At 39.0% G+C, this 20,132-nt stretch overlaps 3 protein-coding genes across 6 annotated transcripts in view; 1 reads left to right on the top strand and 2 right to left on the bottom strand.

Annotated features, from left to right (window-relative positions):
* The window catches only part of LOC109427666 (serine/threonine-protein kinase Smg1), a 98,216-nt gene that overhangs the window by 59,972 nt on the left and 18,112 nt on the right, over positions 1-20,132 (top strand). The gene's annotated exons all lie outside the window — the stretch shown is intronic.
* On the bottom strand, positions 1,134-19,630 carry LOC109431450 (histamine H2 receptor). The gene is made up of 4 exons (XM_029861983.2): positions 18,723-19,630; positions 17,929-18,442; positions 2,611-2,902; positions 1,134-2,036 (listed from the first exon to the last, which is right to left on the bottom strand). Exons 2-4 carry the CDS (start codon positions 18,369-18,371, stop codon positions 1,251-1,253), a joined length of 1,521 nt encoding a protein of 506 aa, XP_029717843.2. The 5' UTR covers positions 18,372-18,442; positions 18,723-19,630; the 3' UTR covers positions 1,134-1,250.
* LOC134285245 (uncharacterized) lies at positions 10,540-17,919 on the bottom strand. The gene is made up of 2 exons (XM_062845717.1): positions 12,596-17,919; positions 10,540-12,522 (listed from the first exon to the last, which is right to left on the bottom strand). Exons 1-2 carry the CDS (start codon positions 13,730-13,732, stop codon positions 12,514-12,516), a joined length of 1,146 nt encoding a protein of 381 aa, XP_062701701.1. The 5' UTR covers positions 13,733-17,919; the 3' UTR covers positions 10,540-12,513.

Here is a 20,132-nt window from a genome sequence, read left to right as displayed (position 1 = left end):
AATGAATCACTGAAGGAATTCTTGATGAAATCTATGAAGGAATCTTTAGAGATATCTCTAAGGTAATCTGTTGTGGAAGCCCGAAATTCATTCTCAGAAGAAGCTTTGATAAAAAAATAAGTGGAGAAGTTTATGAAGAAATAATGAAAGGAGAAAGTTGTGAAAATAGCCCTGGAATCATAGAGTATTTATATGGAAATCCTCTTACAAAAACGTGATGATTGAAATCATTGTTACAGCAGCGCCTTCTAGTATGATGGTTTTGAACAGGAGTGGAGCGAACCTGGTTAACTGTCGTCTTGTGAACAATCGTTCTGGAGATAGCATGCTTGAATATAATGTATTTCTCATTATTATTATTCACTGACTAAAGACTGCCACTGACTTAAAGACACATGTGACATGTGCGTTTTTTGAGGATGAAGCTCTGCCAAACAGAAATGGAACAGCTTCCCTATGTGGATTAATTCATAACTTACCTTTCATTCCAATATGCTGAGCTCCAATACCGGATGTTTCCTCCGTTATTCTTAAGACTGGCCTTGTACAAAAGAGGAGTTTTGGGATGTAGGATGTAATCCCCTTTTGTTATTCAAGAACTATATACTCGGCGTCACTTCATTTTTTCCCGAGAATACCCCAAACCGCTCCCTTTTCTATTTTTCTGTGCATGAGCCTGTCAAAACCGACTTAGATCATACGCCGGAAACTTAGTGGTCATACACACAAAATTTTTTGAAACGCTTCCAGCACAAAAAAAATCAGCAAAATAAATTGCTGAATTTCAGCTAATTTTTTGCTGAATTTCAGCACAACGTTGCTGATCAACTGTCAAAATTGCTGGAAGATTCAGCAAGCTGAAAAATAATTGCTGATATTCAGTAAAATCGTATTGCTGAATGAAATCAGCACAAAAAAATCAGCAAAGTTTGCTGAATACCAGCAAACAAAATTTGCAGTGTAGGCTAGAAGTCTTTGGCAAGGCAATGATGAGATTCGAATTAATGGAAAGACAAAATTGATAATGTTCTTTTTAAATTTCTTTTACAAATTAGGTATATAATTCATGAAGACAAAACAAAATACTGATATAAGGTGATATGATGAAATTTCTCTTTGAATGAAAACAACAATTGTTACTTATTAACGAGGAGAATCTTAAACTTTTATTTTCCATCTTGGCTGACATTTGCATATAGTTTGTACATTCATCGATGGCTAATACTCATTTTGTTTAACAGTGTCTACACCTACAATCGTGTAATGTCTTCTTGGAAGCATGGATTGGTTGTACCCATATCGTCTCCAATATCACAGTTGTGATTGTCATCATTTGTTTTGTCATTTTCGCTTGTCTGTTTCTCCCTGCTCTGCATGCTATCATCAGTCTCTTTCGTGGCGGAGCTTTTACTGGAAAATGATCCGTTTTTCCTGTTGTTTTCGTTTTTCACATCCAAGAAGCTTTCGTAGAGGTTATAGTTATTGATTATCACATTCCCTTTGATGATGTGCGTTGTAATACTTGCTGGTCCCGTCATGGTACTGCAGTCCCTGCTGTTTGGCACTCCCAGTGCCAACTGTATGGTGTGATTATGAACCGCTTCCTCGTGGAGCGATGAAATGACTGTAATTTCGTTTTCATTAATTTGTGCCACAGACTCAGCTGCGCTTAGCTGACTACTCCTCGATACACCATTGTTTTGTCCATTTCGGTTGTTATGGGCATTTTCGGTGTCTTGGTGTGACTTGGAACCATCCTTCTTGGAAGATTTGTTCCTCGGGCTATCGCCCGTTAGTGGGCCATCCAGTTGATCAGGCTTTCGACAGGTTAATAGTTTTGTGAATGCGTGACGAAAGCTAGTATTCTTCCACGCATAAATCACTGGGTTCATCATGGAGTTGGCCATTGCCAGCGAAAACACCGCTTTATACAGGGTTGGCGAGTTTTTGTCGAACAGGGCAAATATTTGCGTTAGTATCACGACAAAATACGGAAGCCAGCAAAGCGTGAAGCATCCCATGATGAGCAAGACGACCTGTAATTATATTTGAATATTAGTAGGGTGCTGGACTATCTGGACAGAGGTTTCTGTTTTGGGCACTTTCCGCTTTAAAACAGTGGATTTCATGCAACGTAATGACTTACAGTATCTAGCCGTGTACAATAATACAATCCAATTGGTATACAATTGACTGTATTATGGGTGAGGTTATTTATCGAATAATTTGAAGCTTTGAAAACAAAACTAAAAATCTAAACCGCAATAACGTTAACGTTAAATTATCTTTTGAAGCTGTCTTTAAAAAAAACAAAAAAACAAGATTGTAGAGAAATTCTCAATGTTGATACGACATTTAGAAAAAATCCGCGAGATTTTTTTAGTTCAGTAAATCTAGGGATGCTTTTAACATTTCTGGAACATATGACTATTCGTTGGAAGCTCACTTTTTCTTTTTAAAACTGAAACCTCCTTCCAAAGATGGATTATTTGCCATTTTCTACAGAGAAGTAAACAGACATCCAGTAAATCACATTATTTGCCAAAAGCTTTCATTTCGTTGCGTTGCGGGGGCCGGATGGGTTACACCGCTACTCAAACTCAAACTCACCTGAACCGATTTCCAATCGGACGAGCTTTCCTGGGCGTTGTGTGCTCGAAGTTGTTTGGCATGTTTGGCCGCCTCTCGCCATATTCGCCAGTAAACGAGAAGTAAACAAAACCACACCAGCGAGAAGATTGGCGTTATCACTCCTGCCACATACCAGGGGTAGAGGAGTTCATCAAATTCGCACTCCATCGCCGTGTCCCACTTGTTCCAAATCAGCGGAATGGTCGCTATGAGGAAGGCCAGGCACCACCCGAAGCCCAGTATCACCAAGGCCACCTTTTTTGTCATCAGGCTGGAAAATAGGACATGGGAAAAAATGGTACGGTGAGCGACATCGTTATTCTATTTGTTGAGGACTACATTCTAAGAGATCCTGGATCTCAATTTTTATACTTAAGGAGAAACATCAAGTTCTTGCAAAAATGTTAGGCGTGACACATAAAATATGAGCTTAGCGAGTCTAGGAGTGAATTGCTTTCCAGTAACATCGATTAAGTAGCTTAAAAGTAAAAGCGCAAGATAGTAGTTGTATCCAAAATTAAATCATTATTTTCTAAAAAAATAGCACTCAAGTTACTGTTTTAGTAATTTAACAACCTCTAAAAAAAGGTTTAAAAAATGCCAATGTCAAAATTGATGCATCGTTTGCAGCTAAGTAAAAAAAACCCAGATTAATCCACCTAGTGGTGATAGTGCCTTTCTCGTCGAATATGTACTCATAAACTTTTCTTCGACGTTAGCCAAAATGTTCCTGAATCCTGAAAACACTTTACACTAGCAACAATTTTAACAAAGCCATCATCGATTTTCGAAACTTATTGATGATACATATTCCGATGTTATGTTCAACAACAAAACAGAGCAGAAAAAGATCAGACCTCTCAGTTGACTGCTTGACCACCTTAACCCTAGTCGTGTATTGGGGTCATTGTGACCCCATTCCATCCACTACGGCAGCGGCGTGAGCGTCAGCTATGCTTGAAGAAGGTTAACTTTATTCACAATCACAAATCACTTTGTGATCTTCGCCAATGTTTATTTCAGCACACTTTAGGCTATATTTTATTATCATTGGTATCACGATTCATGTAAAATTTGACCTTCCTACGAGGAAAATGCAGAAAATGTAGATTTTCCATTCAAATTTCAATCGCAATGAGAATAGTGAGGGCTGAACCAGCCGCACCCAAATTGTGAGCAGTAATTTTCGAAGCATAAGGAGATTGGAGATTGAAAAACTGTATAACGTTGATGCGATTAAATTATATTTTTATATAAAACGTTGATCCATCCTACTATACATTTACACCGCAGGAATCTGAAATGGTGTGATTTGAAGAGATCGCTTTGGTCACGATTTCGTTCTCTCGCATATATGAAGACTTTGATCATTTCTTCATTTATAATCTTACCCAACGTTTACATGCTATCAAAAAAGCCACAATTTGATTTATCGCTTTGACATTTATTTTGTTAACCTTTATAATTCCGCTATTTGATGTGCAGCTTGCATGGGTTTGGTTAATTTTACGTTTGACTACTTCCGGCGGGACACCTGGAACTGATTCCGGTTGTCTAAGATATGGTCTTAGACTATGTTTTTGTCAACTGTTCATCACGTGACCTGAAAAGCCGGCAATTGATGTGATTTGAGGCTATTTTCTTGCTAACCGTTCGGTAAATTTTTGAAAATGCCGCGATTTTATGTATCGCATGCATGGTTTTGGTTCACTTCTATCAAATCACACCCGCAACCGATTCCGAACTACTGTGGCCTGAGACTATTTTCTTGTTGACCGTTCATCAGATTTTCAAAAACGCCGAGATGGTTTAGTTCCTTTCTATATTTTAACACTTCCGACGCGTTACTCGTCTTGTCATTAGTTCTGGAACACTACCGGTTCTCCCAAATATGGTCTGAGATTATTTGTTGGTTAACCGTTTATCTTGTTACTGAATAAGTCATCGATATGTCGCATGTATTGGTTCTCTTTTACATTTGATCATTTCTGGCGGGACACCCGTAATCAGTTCCGTAACACACTGATAGGGCTTGCGTCTATTTTCTTGCAACTGTTCATCATGTTACCTAAAAAGCCGTGATTTGAGGTATCGCATGCATGGGTTTGGTGTCACTTCCGGCCCGGGACCGGTTGCGAAACACTACCGATAGTCTCTTATATAGTCTGAGCCTATTTGCTTGCCGCATGCAAGAGTTTTGTCAACTTTTATATACGGCCACTTCCGGCGGAACACCCGGAACCGGTTCTGAAACACTACCGGTTCATATAAGGTCTGAGACTGCTTTCTTGCTAACTGCTCATCAGGTTATCGAAAATGCCGTAGTTTGATGTGCCGCATGCATGGGTTTGGATCACTTTTATATATGACCACTTCCAGCGGAACATCCGGAACCGGTTCCGATACACTGCCGGTTCAGATGTGGTCTGAGTCTTTTTTTATGCCAACCATGATGCCAACCTTTCATTGGGTTATCAAAAAATTCGCGCTTTGATACATCACATGCATGGATTTGGTTCACTTTTATATTTGGCCACTTCCTGCGGGACTCCCGGAACCGGTTCCAGAACACTACCGGTTCATATATGGTATGAGACTGTTTTTTTTGCTGACTGTTCATCAGGTTATCCAAAATGCCGCACTTTGATGTGTCGCATGCATGGATTTGGTTCACTTCTATATTTGGCCACTTCCGGCGGGACTCCCGGAACCGGTTCCGGAACACTACCGGTTCAGATATGGTCTGAGACTGTTTTCTTGCTGATTGTACATCAGGTTATCCAAAATGCCGCAGTTTGATGTGTCGCATGTATGTGTTTGTTACATTTTTATGTATGGCCCCTTCCAAGGGTACTGGTCCGGAACACGTAAATGGCCATAACTCCGGAACGGCTGGACCGATCCGAACCATTTTCAATAGGAAACAATGGGACCAGATTCCGCGTCGAATGAACCGTCGGTCATTAAAATCGGTTGAGGTTTACTGCCAAAAAGTGATGTGAGTTTATTTGTACACACACATACACACACACACATACACACACACAGACATCACCTCAATTCGTCGAGCTGAGTTGATTGGTATATGTGACTTGACCCTCCGAGCCTTCTATCAAAAAGTCGTTTTTGGAGTGAACATATAGCCTTTCCAGTACACTTAGTGTACGAGAAAGGCAAAAAGTTCCATCCTTGACTGCAGAACAATTCGTGCCCTTTCAAAAATCCTAAAATATTTAAGGATAAGATATTTGGAGTACACAGCTCAAATTTTCTCGAGCACAAATCTAGAGAACCGTCAAACGGGTCTGACTGAAAATGTAACTCAAAGGTTACTGTGTGGAAGCAAGCATCAAGTTACATTTTCAGCCAGAAACGTTTCACAAATCCCTAAATTTGTGCTCTAGAAAATTTGTTTATTTGTTTTCCTTATTTTTACTGGCTCAGATTTTTTGTTTATTTATTTATTTATTTATTTTACTGCATAAAAATAACATTTTTTCAATAGTTGAAAAATATTTTTTAATAGTTAATTTTCCTTTTTATTTATTTTTTGTTTATTTTTTCTCATCCTCGTGCCTGAAGAGAGGTCTAGAACATAAATGAAAAATATTATTTGCATCGGCCTAAATAAAAGCTTAAAACTTTCCCATCGGCTTACTGCCGTGAATCGCATATCAGTCCCATTTGCATAGGAAATCCAGCAAAGATGGGACTGATATGCGATTTACGGCAGCTTATCTCTAGTTTATTATAACCCAGAGTAGGGTATTTTAACCAATAGTGGATACCTTAGTAGCTGAAATTATCCCTGATCATAAAACCAGTATGATATCCAAATTGAACTACAATTACCAGTAGTTGCGTAACAAGGTCTATATCTTTCCTACATATTACACATAAAAACGATACAAAAAAAAACCTCATATTTCTCATGATATCATCATTTCTAATCTCGATCAAATTATCCTATAGTGGGCCCCGTGGAGTCCGCTTTTGGGTAGGTCGTTTTCTCTTAGCATGTTAAAGCAATGACAATAGTGGACCCCCAAATTTGTTTAAATTTACAAATTTGTTAAAATAACCGAATTACCGCTTTCCAGCCTAGTTTCACCACATAAAACTTCTGTCTGGGAACATGAATCATGATCTCCCCCTAAAAGCTTAGCGGTAGAAACAAATTTGAGCAGAAAATTTGAAAATAATCCTAAAACAATTTCTGATTGAATTCCTTAAAAAGCGATTAAAGTAATAAATGAATCTTCCCGAAAACATCTAAGGTATTCTCCAGGATGTATCCCTGGAATTCCTCTGAGGATTATGGAAGATCTCTTCTGTTTTTTTTTTTGGATCCTTGTTGATGAAGTGTAATCTCTTCATAATATTTCCCTCCTCCAATGTTTCCCTACTATGTATGTTGGGATCCCTGGTGAACCACTCAATCATGATTTTGGATTACAGATCTCGAAAACACATCTTTAATTCTGCCGACCAGATCACAGCTTCCGATCTGTCGCGGTGCTCAACACAAACTGCTCTTTATTTCATTCAATTAATTACATAATAGAGATTTCCCGTAGCATCGATAATCCTCATTTAAAAACCTAACATGTATATGCATTAAGGTGGCCCACACTTATATGAAAAACAAAAAAAAAATGAAAAATACCAAGTCTTACCTCCTAAATCAGTTGTTTTGGACTCCCAGAAGCTACGTTCAAAATTTGAGCAAAATCGGTTGAGCCTAAGGGGGCGCTCAAAACCCTTGAAGTTTGTATGGGAAAACTTGGCCAAATGTATGCAGAAATTTTAAGTTAGGGAGCATCCATTAAGTACGTCACGCTAAAATTGGGAATTTTCGAGCCCCCCTCCCCCCTTCGTACGGGTTTTTCCAATACTTAATACATTGCTTGTCACACTTTCACAAACCCCCCCTCCCCCCTTGGAGCGTGACGTACTTAATGGATGGCCCCTTATCGATTTTTGCCGCTAGGTGGCGCTGTAAGCGTTCAATAATCAAACCCTTTGGTATTATTGTAGGTGACTACAGGGGATGGCCAAAATGTTTGGGATAGGCAACTTTTTTTTCTATCACTAAAAAGTTCAACATGCTATAACTTTTCATAGAGCGCATCAAAAAATCTCAAATTTTGACTGTTTGTCAACCTATTATATGTGCATAATTGGTACAAATTTGGGCTCGATTGATTAATATTTCGCAAAGTTAGAACCGTTCGGGTAAAACACTTTTTTTTTTAACAAGTCATTTTTGAGCTGTCATATCTCGGAAACCAGTGAACCGAATTGAATGAAATTTTGAACGTACACTAGCAATGTGTAAATGCTTCACAAACTATTAAAACATAGATACTTTTTAAACGTTGAAAAAAGTTATCATTGATTGACACTTTTTGTATTTTTTCTCAAAAAATGTATTTTTTTTTACATTAATGTCAATAAATTTTAGTGTTGATATCCAAAGATTTTCCACTTCTGTTCTCAAATTATCTCAAATTATCAAATTATCAGATATATTAGAGCCTATTTAGATTGAAGGAATAACACATTTAATAATTTTTGTGTGGTATTGTAAATTTTACTTATTTTCCTCTATATGGGTAAAAATTTCAACCCGGTATAACTTAATTCGCCGTGAGAAAATCTTACATTTTATAACGTCGTATTAAGTATCAATATATTGTTGATAAACGTTAAAAATTTCATTCAATTCGGTTCACCGGTTTCCAAGATATGACAGTTCAAAAAATAGTTGTCTAAAAAATGGTGTTTTACCCGAACGGTTCTAACTTCAAGAAAAATTAACCAATCGAGCTCAAATTTGTACCAATGATGCACATATAATAGGCTGAGAAACAGTCAAAATTTGAGATTTTTTTATGGACTCTATGAGAAGTTACAGCATGTTCATTTTTTTTGTGGGGGAAAAAAGTTGCCTATCCCAAACATTTTAGCCATCCCCTGTATATGCCAAACAACTTTGTCGAAGACCGCAAAGTGATCCAACGTCTGTGAAAAAAGTTATACCCTAGGAAAAGTGAGGATAAACTTTATTGTTATTTTTCCAATACATGTAAAGGAATAATATCAATGATGAAATCTCAATACTTTGCCAAATAGCCAAATGTGAGCTGTTATTTCTTCGGATTCAGTGAACCAAATGCAATGAAATTTTAAACATTTATGACAAATATAATGAACTTTAAAAACGTTTGACTTAAATTAAAATTATCAATAGAATATAACCGCCACAGATGCTCCTTTCGAAATTCGGAATAACTTAACGCGATTTTAATAAGTTTTTCACCTTTATTCGCCGGCAGCTCTATACAAACTGTTTGAGATTTTTCTCTTCATCCTTCTAGAACCTTTCCCCGCAATCACACTGTTCCACTCACTCTAAAATCGCATATTCGTTTAACGGTAACTCTCACACTCACACACTCGCTCATTCAGAAACGTCTTTAGACCAGTACAGTGTGGCCAGAGTATTACAACTCGGCCATCCTGACATCTGATCGTCTCGATCAGGAAATAATGTTAGAGGAGTGGCGGTCAAACACCCGTGACCGACTCGGGGTTAGTAGGATACAATATTAGGGAAAGGGAAATAGGGGAGGAAGTCTACTGATATAGTAGGTGTGACAAAACCGTCAGAGTTCGTTTTCATGCAACTTTAAGTCTGAATCTTCGCAGGAGTCTCGCCAATCGGCCCAACGTTTCAACCGAGATGCTTCAATAATGCCATCGTATGGTATTTGCGAAATCTGTGCATTTTCTATGTCCCTGACGACATATCTGTCATTTGGAAGCACTTTGTGAATTCTATAAGGGCCTTTGTACTTTGGGATGAATTTTTTATTCGTCCCTGCCGTTGTATCAACATTCCGAATCACTACAAAATCACCTACAGTATAATTGATGGCTGGTTTATGTCTTTTCTGGAAGTAGTTCAAATTTTTCTCCTGTGAATTTTGAATATTTGTTGCTGCTCCCTCTCTTACTGTATCCAAGTTTCTACAAGCGTCATCGTCTTGTCTATCTTCCAGGAACTCAGTCAGCCGGTCAATCTCTCGACCTCGCTGATTCACCCCAAAAAGAAGCATGGAAGGAGTCTGGCGTGTAACCGAATGAACAGAATTATTCAAAGCATACTCAACCTTTACTAACATCTTCGACCAGTCGGAATGTTGGATTGGTTCAGACACCTTCCCGAGCATAGACTTGATAATCCTATTCACCCTTTCGACTTGGCCATTCGCTTGTGCCGACGCAGTGCCTACTTTTACATGCTCAATGTTGTGATCCAGCAAGAAAGCACCAAACTCGAGAGAAGTGAAACATGTTCCTCTGTCGCTAATCACACGCCGCGGCCGACTGTAATGCTCGAAATATTTCTCAAGGCACGCACAGACCTCTTTGGTGCTAGTGGAGTTAACAGCATACAATTTCACGAATTTAGTAAAACCATCCACGACAGCAAGTATGTACTTTCGCTTCGAGATTATTGACGGCAGAGGACCAAAGTGATCAATGTGGATGGTGTCGAAAGGCAAAGGTTTTTTCGGAATATTATGTAGAGTTTTACGATTGTTGGTTGACGAAACAGAGTACATTATACACCGGATACAATTTTGAATAAATTTTTCAACTTTCTCCTTCATTTTCGGGAACCAATACTGCATTTTTATTTGCTCGATGCATTTGGTGACGCCCATATGACCAATCTTCTCATGAGCAAAACGAATGACATTAATTTCCATTTCTCTGGGAACGTAAAGTAAAAGCTTATCGTCACCTGCGGATCGATACACCAAACCATCTTCCAACACCTAACCATCAACAGGCCCATTTTCCAATTTTTCCCTGAGAGCAGAAACATCACTGTCACGATTCTGTGTTATTTGAAGCTGAAACATTATGTCCTCGGGATCAATAACAGAAACAACTTGACCGGAATCCTCAGCCGAATGAACAGAAACGGAAGGAAGACGACTTAAGGCATCAACGTGGCTCATCAACTTACCACTCCTGTGTTGAATTGTATAATGATAATTTTCCAACTCCATCACCCAACGAGCTACCCTTCGGTTTACATTGGCTCGATTCAATGTCATCGTTACAGAATTACAATCCGTCACGATTCGAAACTGAATTCCCTCCAAATAGATCCGGAACTTGCGGAGTGAGTAAATGATGGCCAAAGTTTCCAGTTCAAAACTGTGGTAACGAGACTCCGCAGGACTTGTTCGTTGAGAAAAATAAGCAACAGGATGAAATCTCCCGTCATCCTGCTTTTGCAGCAGTATGCCACCGAACCCGTCAACGCTGGCGTCGCAATGCAACTCCGTTTCTCTATCAGGACTATACAACGACAACACAGGGGAGGATATCAAGCTGTTTCGTAACGTATTGAAAGCTTTGACACAATCATCATCAAAATCGAATTTCGCCTCGGGCCTTGTTAATGCTCTCAACGGTTTGGAGATAGCCGAGAAGAAAGGGACAAACCGACGAAAATACGAGAACAGACCAAGAGCTTTCGATAACTGTTTTGCGTCCTTCGGAAGCGCCATTGATCTGATTGCCTCCAAGTGTGACCCGTTTGGACGAATTCCTTTTCCACTGACAGTAAATCCCAATAGATCTATCGTGGTGTAACCAAATAAACACTTCTTAAACTTAATTTCCAACCGGAACTCGGCCAGCCTCCTCAAAACACGTCGTAGTAAATCCAGATGTTCTTCAATTGTGTAACTAGCCAAAGTTACATCGTCCAAATACACCACTACCGACCCTTCCTTGATGAATGGTTCAAGAACACGATTGATGAAACGCTGGAATACCGCAGGGGCATTCCGTAGACCAAAAGGCATTTTCTGGTATTCGTACTGACCGCCTGGAGTAACAAAGGAAGTGTATGGAATGGAGTCAGCAGCCATATTCACTTGGTGGAATCCGTTCCTCAAATCCAGCACAGTAAAATACTGTTTGCCCTCGAGACGCTCCAAGCAATCATCAATCAACGGAATGGGGTAACTGTCCCGTACAGTAATTTTATTCAAGGCTCGGTAGTCGACGCACAATCGTTTCTCACCAGACTTTTTTGTTCGTAGTACAATAGGAAAAGAGTACGGAGAATTACTAGGACGGATAATACCTTCGGCGAGCAGTGTATCTACAATGTTGTCCACCTCCTTCCTGTCGGAATATGACAATCGTCGCGGAGCGAAACTTATCGGAATGTCTGATGTCAGTTTTAAGTTCATCTCGTATTCATGCTTCCGAGTTGGGATGTTAGAACTGTCTAAATAATCCTGCTCAATAACTTTTATGAACTTTTCCCTGATGTCCGAACTCAATTCACTGTTTATGTTAAATGATCCAGGAGAATTGTCGGTCATGTCAATAGAGAAAACGTCAGGAACGGGAACATCGTTTGTTACAGACTCACACGTAGCAAAAAGATGTCGACACTTAGAACACCGTAGGGAAGTCTCGGAATCGGAATAAACTTCGGAATTTTCTTCAAAGAGATTGTACATGCAATGCAACGCTTCACCGGAAATGTTCAATTCATTTTTGTCATGTAATTCAACTTTTGGTTTGACAAAATTATTGGCAAATGAATGATCATACAACGTAATTCCAAAGTTTTTAAGAAAATCTCGACCCAATAGCATAGGATGGCAAATGAAGTGGTCTGGTACAGCGTACATTTTAATAGTTTTGGTCCGATTGCGAAAGGTTATGCTGACAGGGATTACTCCGTATGTGCATAATGGGAATCCTCCTACACCTTTGTAACCGGAACGTTTTTTCTCTGTAGGAATAGAGTGAATTGGGACTGCCGATCTCTGTATTAAATTAATCGGACTGCCCGTGTCAAACAGCGAGATTATGTTTTGTCAAGTTGCATTTCTGAATCTGACGGAAATGTGACACCTACCTTGTTAACCTCTGGAATAGATCCACCGCTTGCATCCGACAATTCGTCATCCATTCGTGCGGATCCGCGACGGAAGTCGTCCACCAAAGCAATCTGTTGACGATGAGCAGGAGCCGGTTTTGGACACTCCTTCAGCTTGTGCTGGGTTGAACCGCATCGGAAACAGGATCCAATCTCCCGTTTCGGCTCTGGGCAAGCAGATGAAAAATGTCCTACGCCGGAGCAGTTGAAACAGCGAACATCCGAGGTCGAAGATTTTGATGCGGTTTTAGCGGTGGTTTTCACTCTGATCTGCGTGGAAGATGGAGCGGAATACATGTCCCTCAACTGCGAATATCGATGAGCCAGTTGCTTCAGTTGTGCGATGGTTGTCGCCGGGTAGAGCACTGCAATGTTCGCAGATCGATCACGAAAGCCGTCAACAATAAGTTGCACCGTCTGTTTCTCATCGATGTTCGCTCGAGATGCAATTTCCTGCATTTTCAAAATGTATCCCATTACGGTTGTCTTTGCAGCGCTGAATGTCGTCTTCTTCATCGTGTCGATAACTTCCGATACGGAATGAACGTGGCTGAAGTTTTCCAGAAAGCTGTCCTTGAATTCCTGATACGTTTTCGATCGGTCGACTCTGAGGAACAATTCGCCTTCGTATCCGGGTTCCATCAATCGCCGGACGCACATCAGTCGGAAATCGTCATCACCATGAACGGAATCGCACGCCTGCTCGAAGTCATCAATCCACTTCTCAGCATCGTACGATTCGCCACCTCGGAAACACGGAACGGAATACTTGATGTCGCGGAAGTCTGGTGGCTTGATTGGGGCTGCATTCACTACGTTCAACTGGGCTTCAATCGCTGCTATTTCACGCCGGAGGTCGGCAACAAATTTCCGCTTCTGTAGGATCCGAATCTCAGCATTCAGCTCCCGTTCTTCCTCGTTCTCCGCTTCGTCCTCGTCATCTTGATCGCCGCCATCTTGTGGATCGTTCGCAGCCGCATTGTGCCTTTGTTGTCTCAGCATCTCTTGTTCGAACAGGATTCGCAAGTGCCGAACCGTAACAGAAGGCGGAAACTCAATATGGCGATCCTGGAGCCACGCAATAAGTTCGGCTTTGCTCAACCGCTGTGCATCCATATTATTTCGAGCGATTTTGATTTCGGCTTCTTCTGGCAACGGCAAAGGCAATCCCACTTCTGAAGATATAACCGCCACAGATGCTCCTTTCGAAATTCGGAATAACTTAACGCGATTTTAATAAGTTTTTCACCTTTATTCGCCGGCAGCTCTATACAAACTGTTTGAGATTTTTCTCTTCATCCTTCTAGAACCTTTCCCCGCAATCACACTGTTCCACTCACTCTAAAATCGCATATTCGTTTAACGGTAACTCTCACACTCACACACTCGCTCATTCAGAAACGTCTTTAGACCAGTACAGTGTGGCCAGAGTATTACAAGAAAAAAAAAGTTAAAAAGCGATTTATGGTTTTTTAGTTAATTGGTCTATTTTTTAATATGCATCCCAATACTTTTTATTGCCAGCCATTTTATTGCTTTGCCTTAAAACATATTTATATTCGTAGAGGGAATATAAATGAACCATAATTAACACCTAGAATTTTGAAACGAGGTTAATGTTTTGGATAGTTTGGTATAATATTACAAAACTAATCTAATCGTTATAATTTTCTTCTGTGTTGAGAATTTGAAGTTTTACATAGCTCATTAGCTCATCAAATAGGTTATAAACGCTCAAAATTCCATTGTATTCGGTTCGTTTAATCCGGAGATATAACAGCTGACAATTTGTTATTCGGGTAGAATAGCCCGAACTTTCCAAATTTGGACCACTGATACACAACTAGTTGATAAACTTACAGTAAAAAATTGAGATTTTTGGGTTTCGGTGATTCTGAAATCCATTTTTTTTAAAGAAAACAAATACCGTTAAGCGACATTTTTTAAGATAGGATATGTGTGCCATCATTAATCTCATGCTCCCATATTCATCCTATACGAAAACAAGCGATTACGGCACCGATTGATTCCGTTCTATTTGTTTTCATGGGTACTTCCTTCTAACAAAAAATACAAAAATAAGAAACAAAACAAACAGCACTTCAATCCTTTGTTTTGGGTAAGATGAAAATAAGAGCCACATGCTTAATAAGGGAACCAATACCCTGCATCATTCTAAGCTGTTTTTGCTTTATCCGAAATATATGCTCCTGCGATTCATTCAGGGACTCCTCCAAGAATTCCTCTAGGAATACCTTTAAAGATTCTTCCAAGGATTTCTTAAGGTATTCCTTTATGGGCTCATCGAGATATTTCTTCAATAAATTTTTCTTAGTATTTCTCCAGCAAGCCAGGAAGTCCTGATGGGCTTAATGGTCAGATAGACAGATATTCATTATATATCTATATATAAATGTTAGTTTTTAATTGCCATGAACTCAACTGAAATATCTCCAAAAAGAATAAAGTGGCAGCTTGCTGAATATATTTTGAGAAATTCTAATCATGTTTATGTAAGCTATTTGAAATTTGTAACTAGCGCCACCTAGTGAGGGAACCTCTTCTCAAATGTTCAATCAAATCTAAACAACTAGTCTCTTTCGGTATTTTTACCGTAAATTCAACTGCTGAGCGTTTGGTAATGGATTTTTAACGAAATTCTGTAAAACTTCACCGAATTTCTTTATCGCTTATTCGACTCTAACGAAGCTCGGCAAAAAAAGACTAACTTAACCGATTTTTTTCCGGTGAAAGTATTTAACGGTTGAGATTTCGATAAAATATTACAGAAGTAAGTGATTTCTTCCAAGTGTGCAGGCTTCACCAGAAAAAAATCGGTTAAGTTAGTCACTTTTACCGAACTTCGTTGGAGTCGAATAAAGAAATTCGGTGATAAAAAATGATGTTGAAATCGAATAAAGAAATTCGATTAAATTTTTCAGCATCTTGGTAAAAATTCATTACCGAGTGCTCAGCAGTTGAGATTTCAGTAAAAACGAAACTAGCTGTGTAACAACTATGCCTAAGACACAAAGTCTGTGTTTAATATAATAAATGCTTCTTCTGTTTGTTGATTAAAAGCACTGACCTAACGCACAGTGATAAGCACAGTCTTAAAAACTGCTTTTCTCCTTAGTGTTCTATAAGCACTTCCACAGTTAGTAACTGAGTTCTTCCTCTGCCAAAGGCCATTTTTCATATAGTAGGGTAGTGGAGGTATTTTGGACCGGGCAGGTATTTTGGCCCACCTAGGGAGTTTTATGATATTTATCACATAATCTCTACTAAATCTTGGTAATTTTTAATTGGAACACGAAATGTATTCAACTATGTGATGGCCTTTATTTTGGATGTCAGTTAAATATGCTGTTCAGTATTAAAAATAGAGAAAATGTTTTCACTTCCAATGAAACGCACGGAAAAGCACCAAAAACAAAGAAGGTGACAAATTTGTAGTCGGCTTCGAAGAGGTATTAAATTTAACAAATAAATATTTATTTCATGTGAATGTAGTTAGGGCATTGTAAGAACTCAAAATAAACTGTTCTTAACCTCGGTGGAGCGATAATATTTACTAAAATGGAGGTTTGAGCTATGGCCAAAATATGTTCAACATAATCAGATGTGAACATATTTTGGACCACCTGTCAGATCCATCTCTCCAGTTCCTTCTTAAGGGAGAAAATATTCATGCCAATGTATTTAATGTACTCTAAAAACAGATAAATAGAATAAGTTGGGACCTCCCATGATCTGGGTTGTTAAACGTTTATTTTACAATGAGATTGTTGTGGGTTCGGTTTGTTCTAACAACTTTTCGCCAAGTTAAAAATTTTGATTTGATTTGTGTTTTAACAACGTTTCAACAAGTTGAAGTTTTCAGGTGTTCAGTCACCTAGTTTAGAAAAGTTGTCCTTCTCGGCAATCAGTTGATGACTGAGACAATGTGTTATCTAATGTATGTTTGACAATTTACGTTTCATTCAATTTACTTTATTTTTGATGGCCTTTCCACTCATTACAATATGTGTGGAACGCCTTTATATTTAACAAAATCACTAAACTTTCACACTTCTAGAAAGCGTTACGTAATTTATGCATGGTGACTGACGTCATGCAATAGTTAATAAATACACGTTTTGCGTAACATTTTTTTATGAAACATCATACTACAAAGCGTAAAAACTGGCAATTGCAACAACATTTCATCTTTTTTTACCGTTACGTAATTTTTAAACGTTCCCTGCCTAAAAAATGAATAGAAAAGATGTAAACTTCACGTAGTTTTAACTATGTTTAAATTTTTGCTGAGGTGGCTTTCATTTCATCAATCAATTGAAGTTTAGTTTGGTGGGCCAAAATATGTGCACTTGATGGTCCAAAATAAAATCAGGTGGTCCAAAATACAAGCCCGAGATCCTTCAGGAGTTTTGATATTTATTGTATTTAATACAACAATTTTGAGTTCTGTTTGGCCTTTTTCGACAGAAAACATGTTGCTCTACGTAATGCCTACTGAAATTATCCATATTTTGAAGGGGAAACTTTCTTTTTTCGCTGAATTGTTCATCCACTTCCTAAAGGGGTCCAAAATACCTCCCTTACCCTAGGTATGTATCGTGTGTAAGGCACGAAGATATTCTATGCCCAAGGAATTTAAAGAAATTTCCTTTACGTAAAATTCCTGAACTGACCGGGATTCGAACCAGCAGCGTTTACCACTTCGGCTATCTAGGCACTTGTATTCTACTTACTATCTCAAAACAGTGAACCCATTCACAATGGTTTTGTAGTTTTGAGCAGAAAAAATGCTATTTTTGCTTCTTATTGATGTTCAGTGTTGTTGATGATTGGATGATGGTTTCTTGAACTTTTATAACCATGAAAGTGCTCAAAGAATATCTTTAACCAAGTTCCAGCTAGAATTTTAATCCGGAAATAGGCAGAAGAAGGAGTCGCATTCAACTTCATTTAAAAACAGGTCAAGGTATGTTCAAAAATATTTTGAAGGAATACTTGCAGCTCGTGGAATACTGTTTGTTGATCGCTAGTCGCAAAAGTCGTGGGTTCATCTTAGCAATATATTACTATAAAAAAATCGATTTAGTATCGTATACTTTATTGTAATAAATTTTCAAAACTAGCTTATCTGAGTACAAGTTTTGAACAAGTTGAAGTTTTCCACACAATTTGAGCTTATTTTGCCAACAGTCCCCCAATAAAATGGATGAAAATCTCTTTTCGACACACCTTCGCATTGATTGCCGTCATCATCGGCAACAACAACCCCAGTAACGAATTTATCTACTCACCGTGTGTAGTGCAGTGGATAGCAGATAGCAATATATCTGTCCACGGCGATTGCAATCAAGTTCCAAATAGACACACTGCACGCGATAATCAGGATGAAGAATCGCAACAAACAAAAGTGTTTATGCCGGCCCAGTTCGTTTCCCATGTAGAAGGCAAGGTGGTACGGCAGCGTCAATCCGACAAATATGTCCGACAGGGCCAACGATAGCACGAACAGGTTCGAAATTAGCAATCTCAACCGCCGGTGATAACGCACTGCCAGGATGGTGAGAATGTTTCCACACAGAATGCAAATCATCAGCACCCCGTCGATGATAGCCCATATGAACAGGTCCTCGTTGATGACCGACACGCGGTCGGCAAATACGCGTACTGTCGTCGTGTCCAGCTCCACCGATGGCTCCATTCCGTCTGCGAATGTCTTGGCGGGGCTTGCTAACATCTTTTACAATTTGTGTATCCTTTTCTGGTTCTTGTTGGTTCTCTCTTCCTGTAGGATACTAGCATTATGACCTTTGGTGGTCGGCACATACAAATATAGGATTATTTCATTGCACCTTCCCATTGCTTTACTTATATGGATCATTTCATGTCAAATCTATAGCCTGAAAGTCCTTTTTCAATTACTTTATGCGTTCATATACGTATAAAGACATAATCTAGTAATTTGATTGAGTTTTATTGTTTGCTAATCCTGCTAGGAAGTCTTGATTTTTTCAAGTATCATCTATCACAAATTCTACTAACAATTTGACTCAAAATGATCCATTTCACTTTTAAATTCACATCTTACATTTTCAAATTCCGCTTGTCAACGAAAATTATAGAAGTTATACTTGTGGTACGAGTTGTATATGTCACTTTTGTGTCGTTTCACTGTTACAAAATCACTATCTTCCAAAGCATTGTAGTATCCCATCTTTGAAATCATTTTCGCATCACTCATCACCTGGCCGAAGTTCAATCATAATATTCTTCTCTTCCTAACTCTTCCCTGTGGCACAGATGACGTGTTCTCCCATTTCGGTAGATTCTATTTGCCCATCATCAACAATCCAGCTACGCTTCCACTCTTGAACAAGCGCCGGCTCTTCTGCACCGTATCAGTATGATCCAACCGTGTAGTTTGTTTGAGCTTGGCTTGACGATATTTCATTTTACAATTATAATCCTTATCAACAAGCTCACGCTGCTAGAACGGCTTTCGATGGACTTGCAGTTCACTGTTGTTGGTAAATCCGACGAATGCACGCATTCTATTTCTACGCCTACAACACGCGCGAGAGCTGGCCGGTTTGTAAGAGCGTACCGCGCGCCGCGAACTATCGGCAGTCCAATATTTTGATTCTGAAAGCTTTCCTTCCTGATGATGGTCTGCCCTGCTACTAGGTATACCATACAACGAACGACATCAAGCATGCAGTTTACCGGGGTGAAGAGAAGCACGCTCTCTGATTTCCGTTCGCATTGCTCGAGGGCGCGAACGCTAGAAACAGAAACGCATGCTTACACGCCGCCTGAAGGTTGAACACTGACTACGACGACGACGGCCTCCTCCACTAACTCCGATGGTTGGCGAAGCGATGAACCGATGAAGCACGTGAAGAAGTTACCACAACTGTTATTCTATCACGGCACTGGTTATCAACCAATTTGTCGCATCCCACTACTGGCATTAACTAGCCGAATTTTATGATTTATTTGTGTAACTGAAAATTAGGGGAGACTGGGGAGACTTGATCCCTTTTTCTTAATTTGCTTATAGCTTCAAGAAAAAACACAAAACTTGATCCGTTTTTCGTACAAAATGGAAGGTAAACATCTATTGCAAGTTTATACACAACAGAAGGACTTCAAATTATCGTTGAAGTTTTCAAAACTGTGTTTTTATGGAGGCATGTCTTATGATGTATTTTTCAAAAATGGGCCACAATTGATCCCCTTTTGAGCACATGGTTAATTAAAAGGGAAAATAACTCCAGAAGCTTCCTGTTCATTTTCATTTCAAGTTTTCTTGTATTTTTGATGAATATGGTGAATTTGAAATTATAAGATTTCCTTAAATTGTTAAGGTTATGCTATATTTTAAAAATGGGGAGACTTGATCCCTCTTTTTGTGGTGTGTAATTAAATAATAATTATCTGACATGTTTTATCATTGAATATACTAGAATTCCGAGCTAATAGAGGCTTCCTAATAGAA

Source organism: Aedes albopictus, chromosome 1, assembly GCF_035046485.1.
Source record: "Aedes albopictus strain Foshan chromosome 1, AalbF5, whole genome shotgun sequence".
Lineage (NCBI taxonomy): Eukaryota > Metazoa > Arthropoda > Insecta > Diptera > Culicidae > Aedes > Aedes albopictus.
Note: the sequence above shows the minus strand (reverse complement) of the source record. Positions and strands in the feature narration are given on the sequence as shown.

What these genes read in the sequence shown, in the direction of transcription:
- LOC109431450 (XM_029861983.2), bottom strand. Translation starts at nt 18,371, where the DNA reads ATGTTAGCAAGCCCCGCCAAGACATTCGCAGACGGAATGGAGCCATCG. An exon ending in TATCCACTGCACTACACACG is followed by an intron (nt 2,903 to 17,928) that starts GTGAGTAGATAA and finishes CCTATTTTCCAG; the next exon opens with CCTGATGACAAAAAAGGTGG. An exon ending in CCGATTGGAAATCGGTTCAG is followed by an intron (nt 2,037 to 2,610) that starts GTGAGTTTGAGT and finishes ATATAATTACAG; the next exon opens with GTCGTCTTGCTCATCATGGG.
- LOC134285245 (XM_062845717.1), bottom strand. Translation starts at nt 13,732, where the DNA reads ATGGATGCACAGCGGTTGAGCAAAGCCGAACTTATTGCGTGGCTCCAG.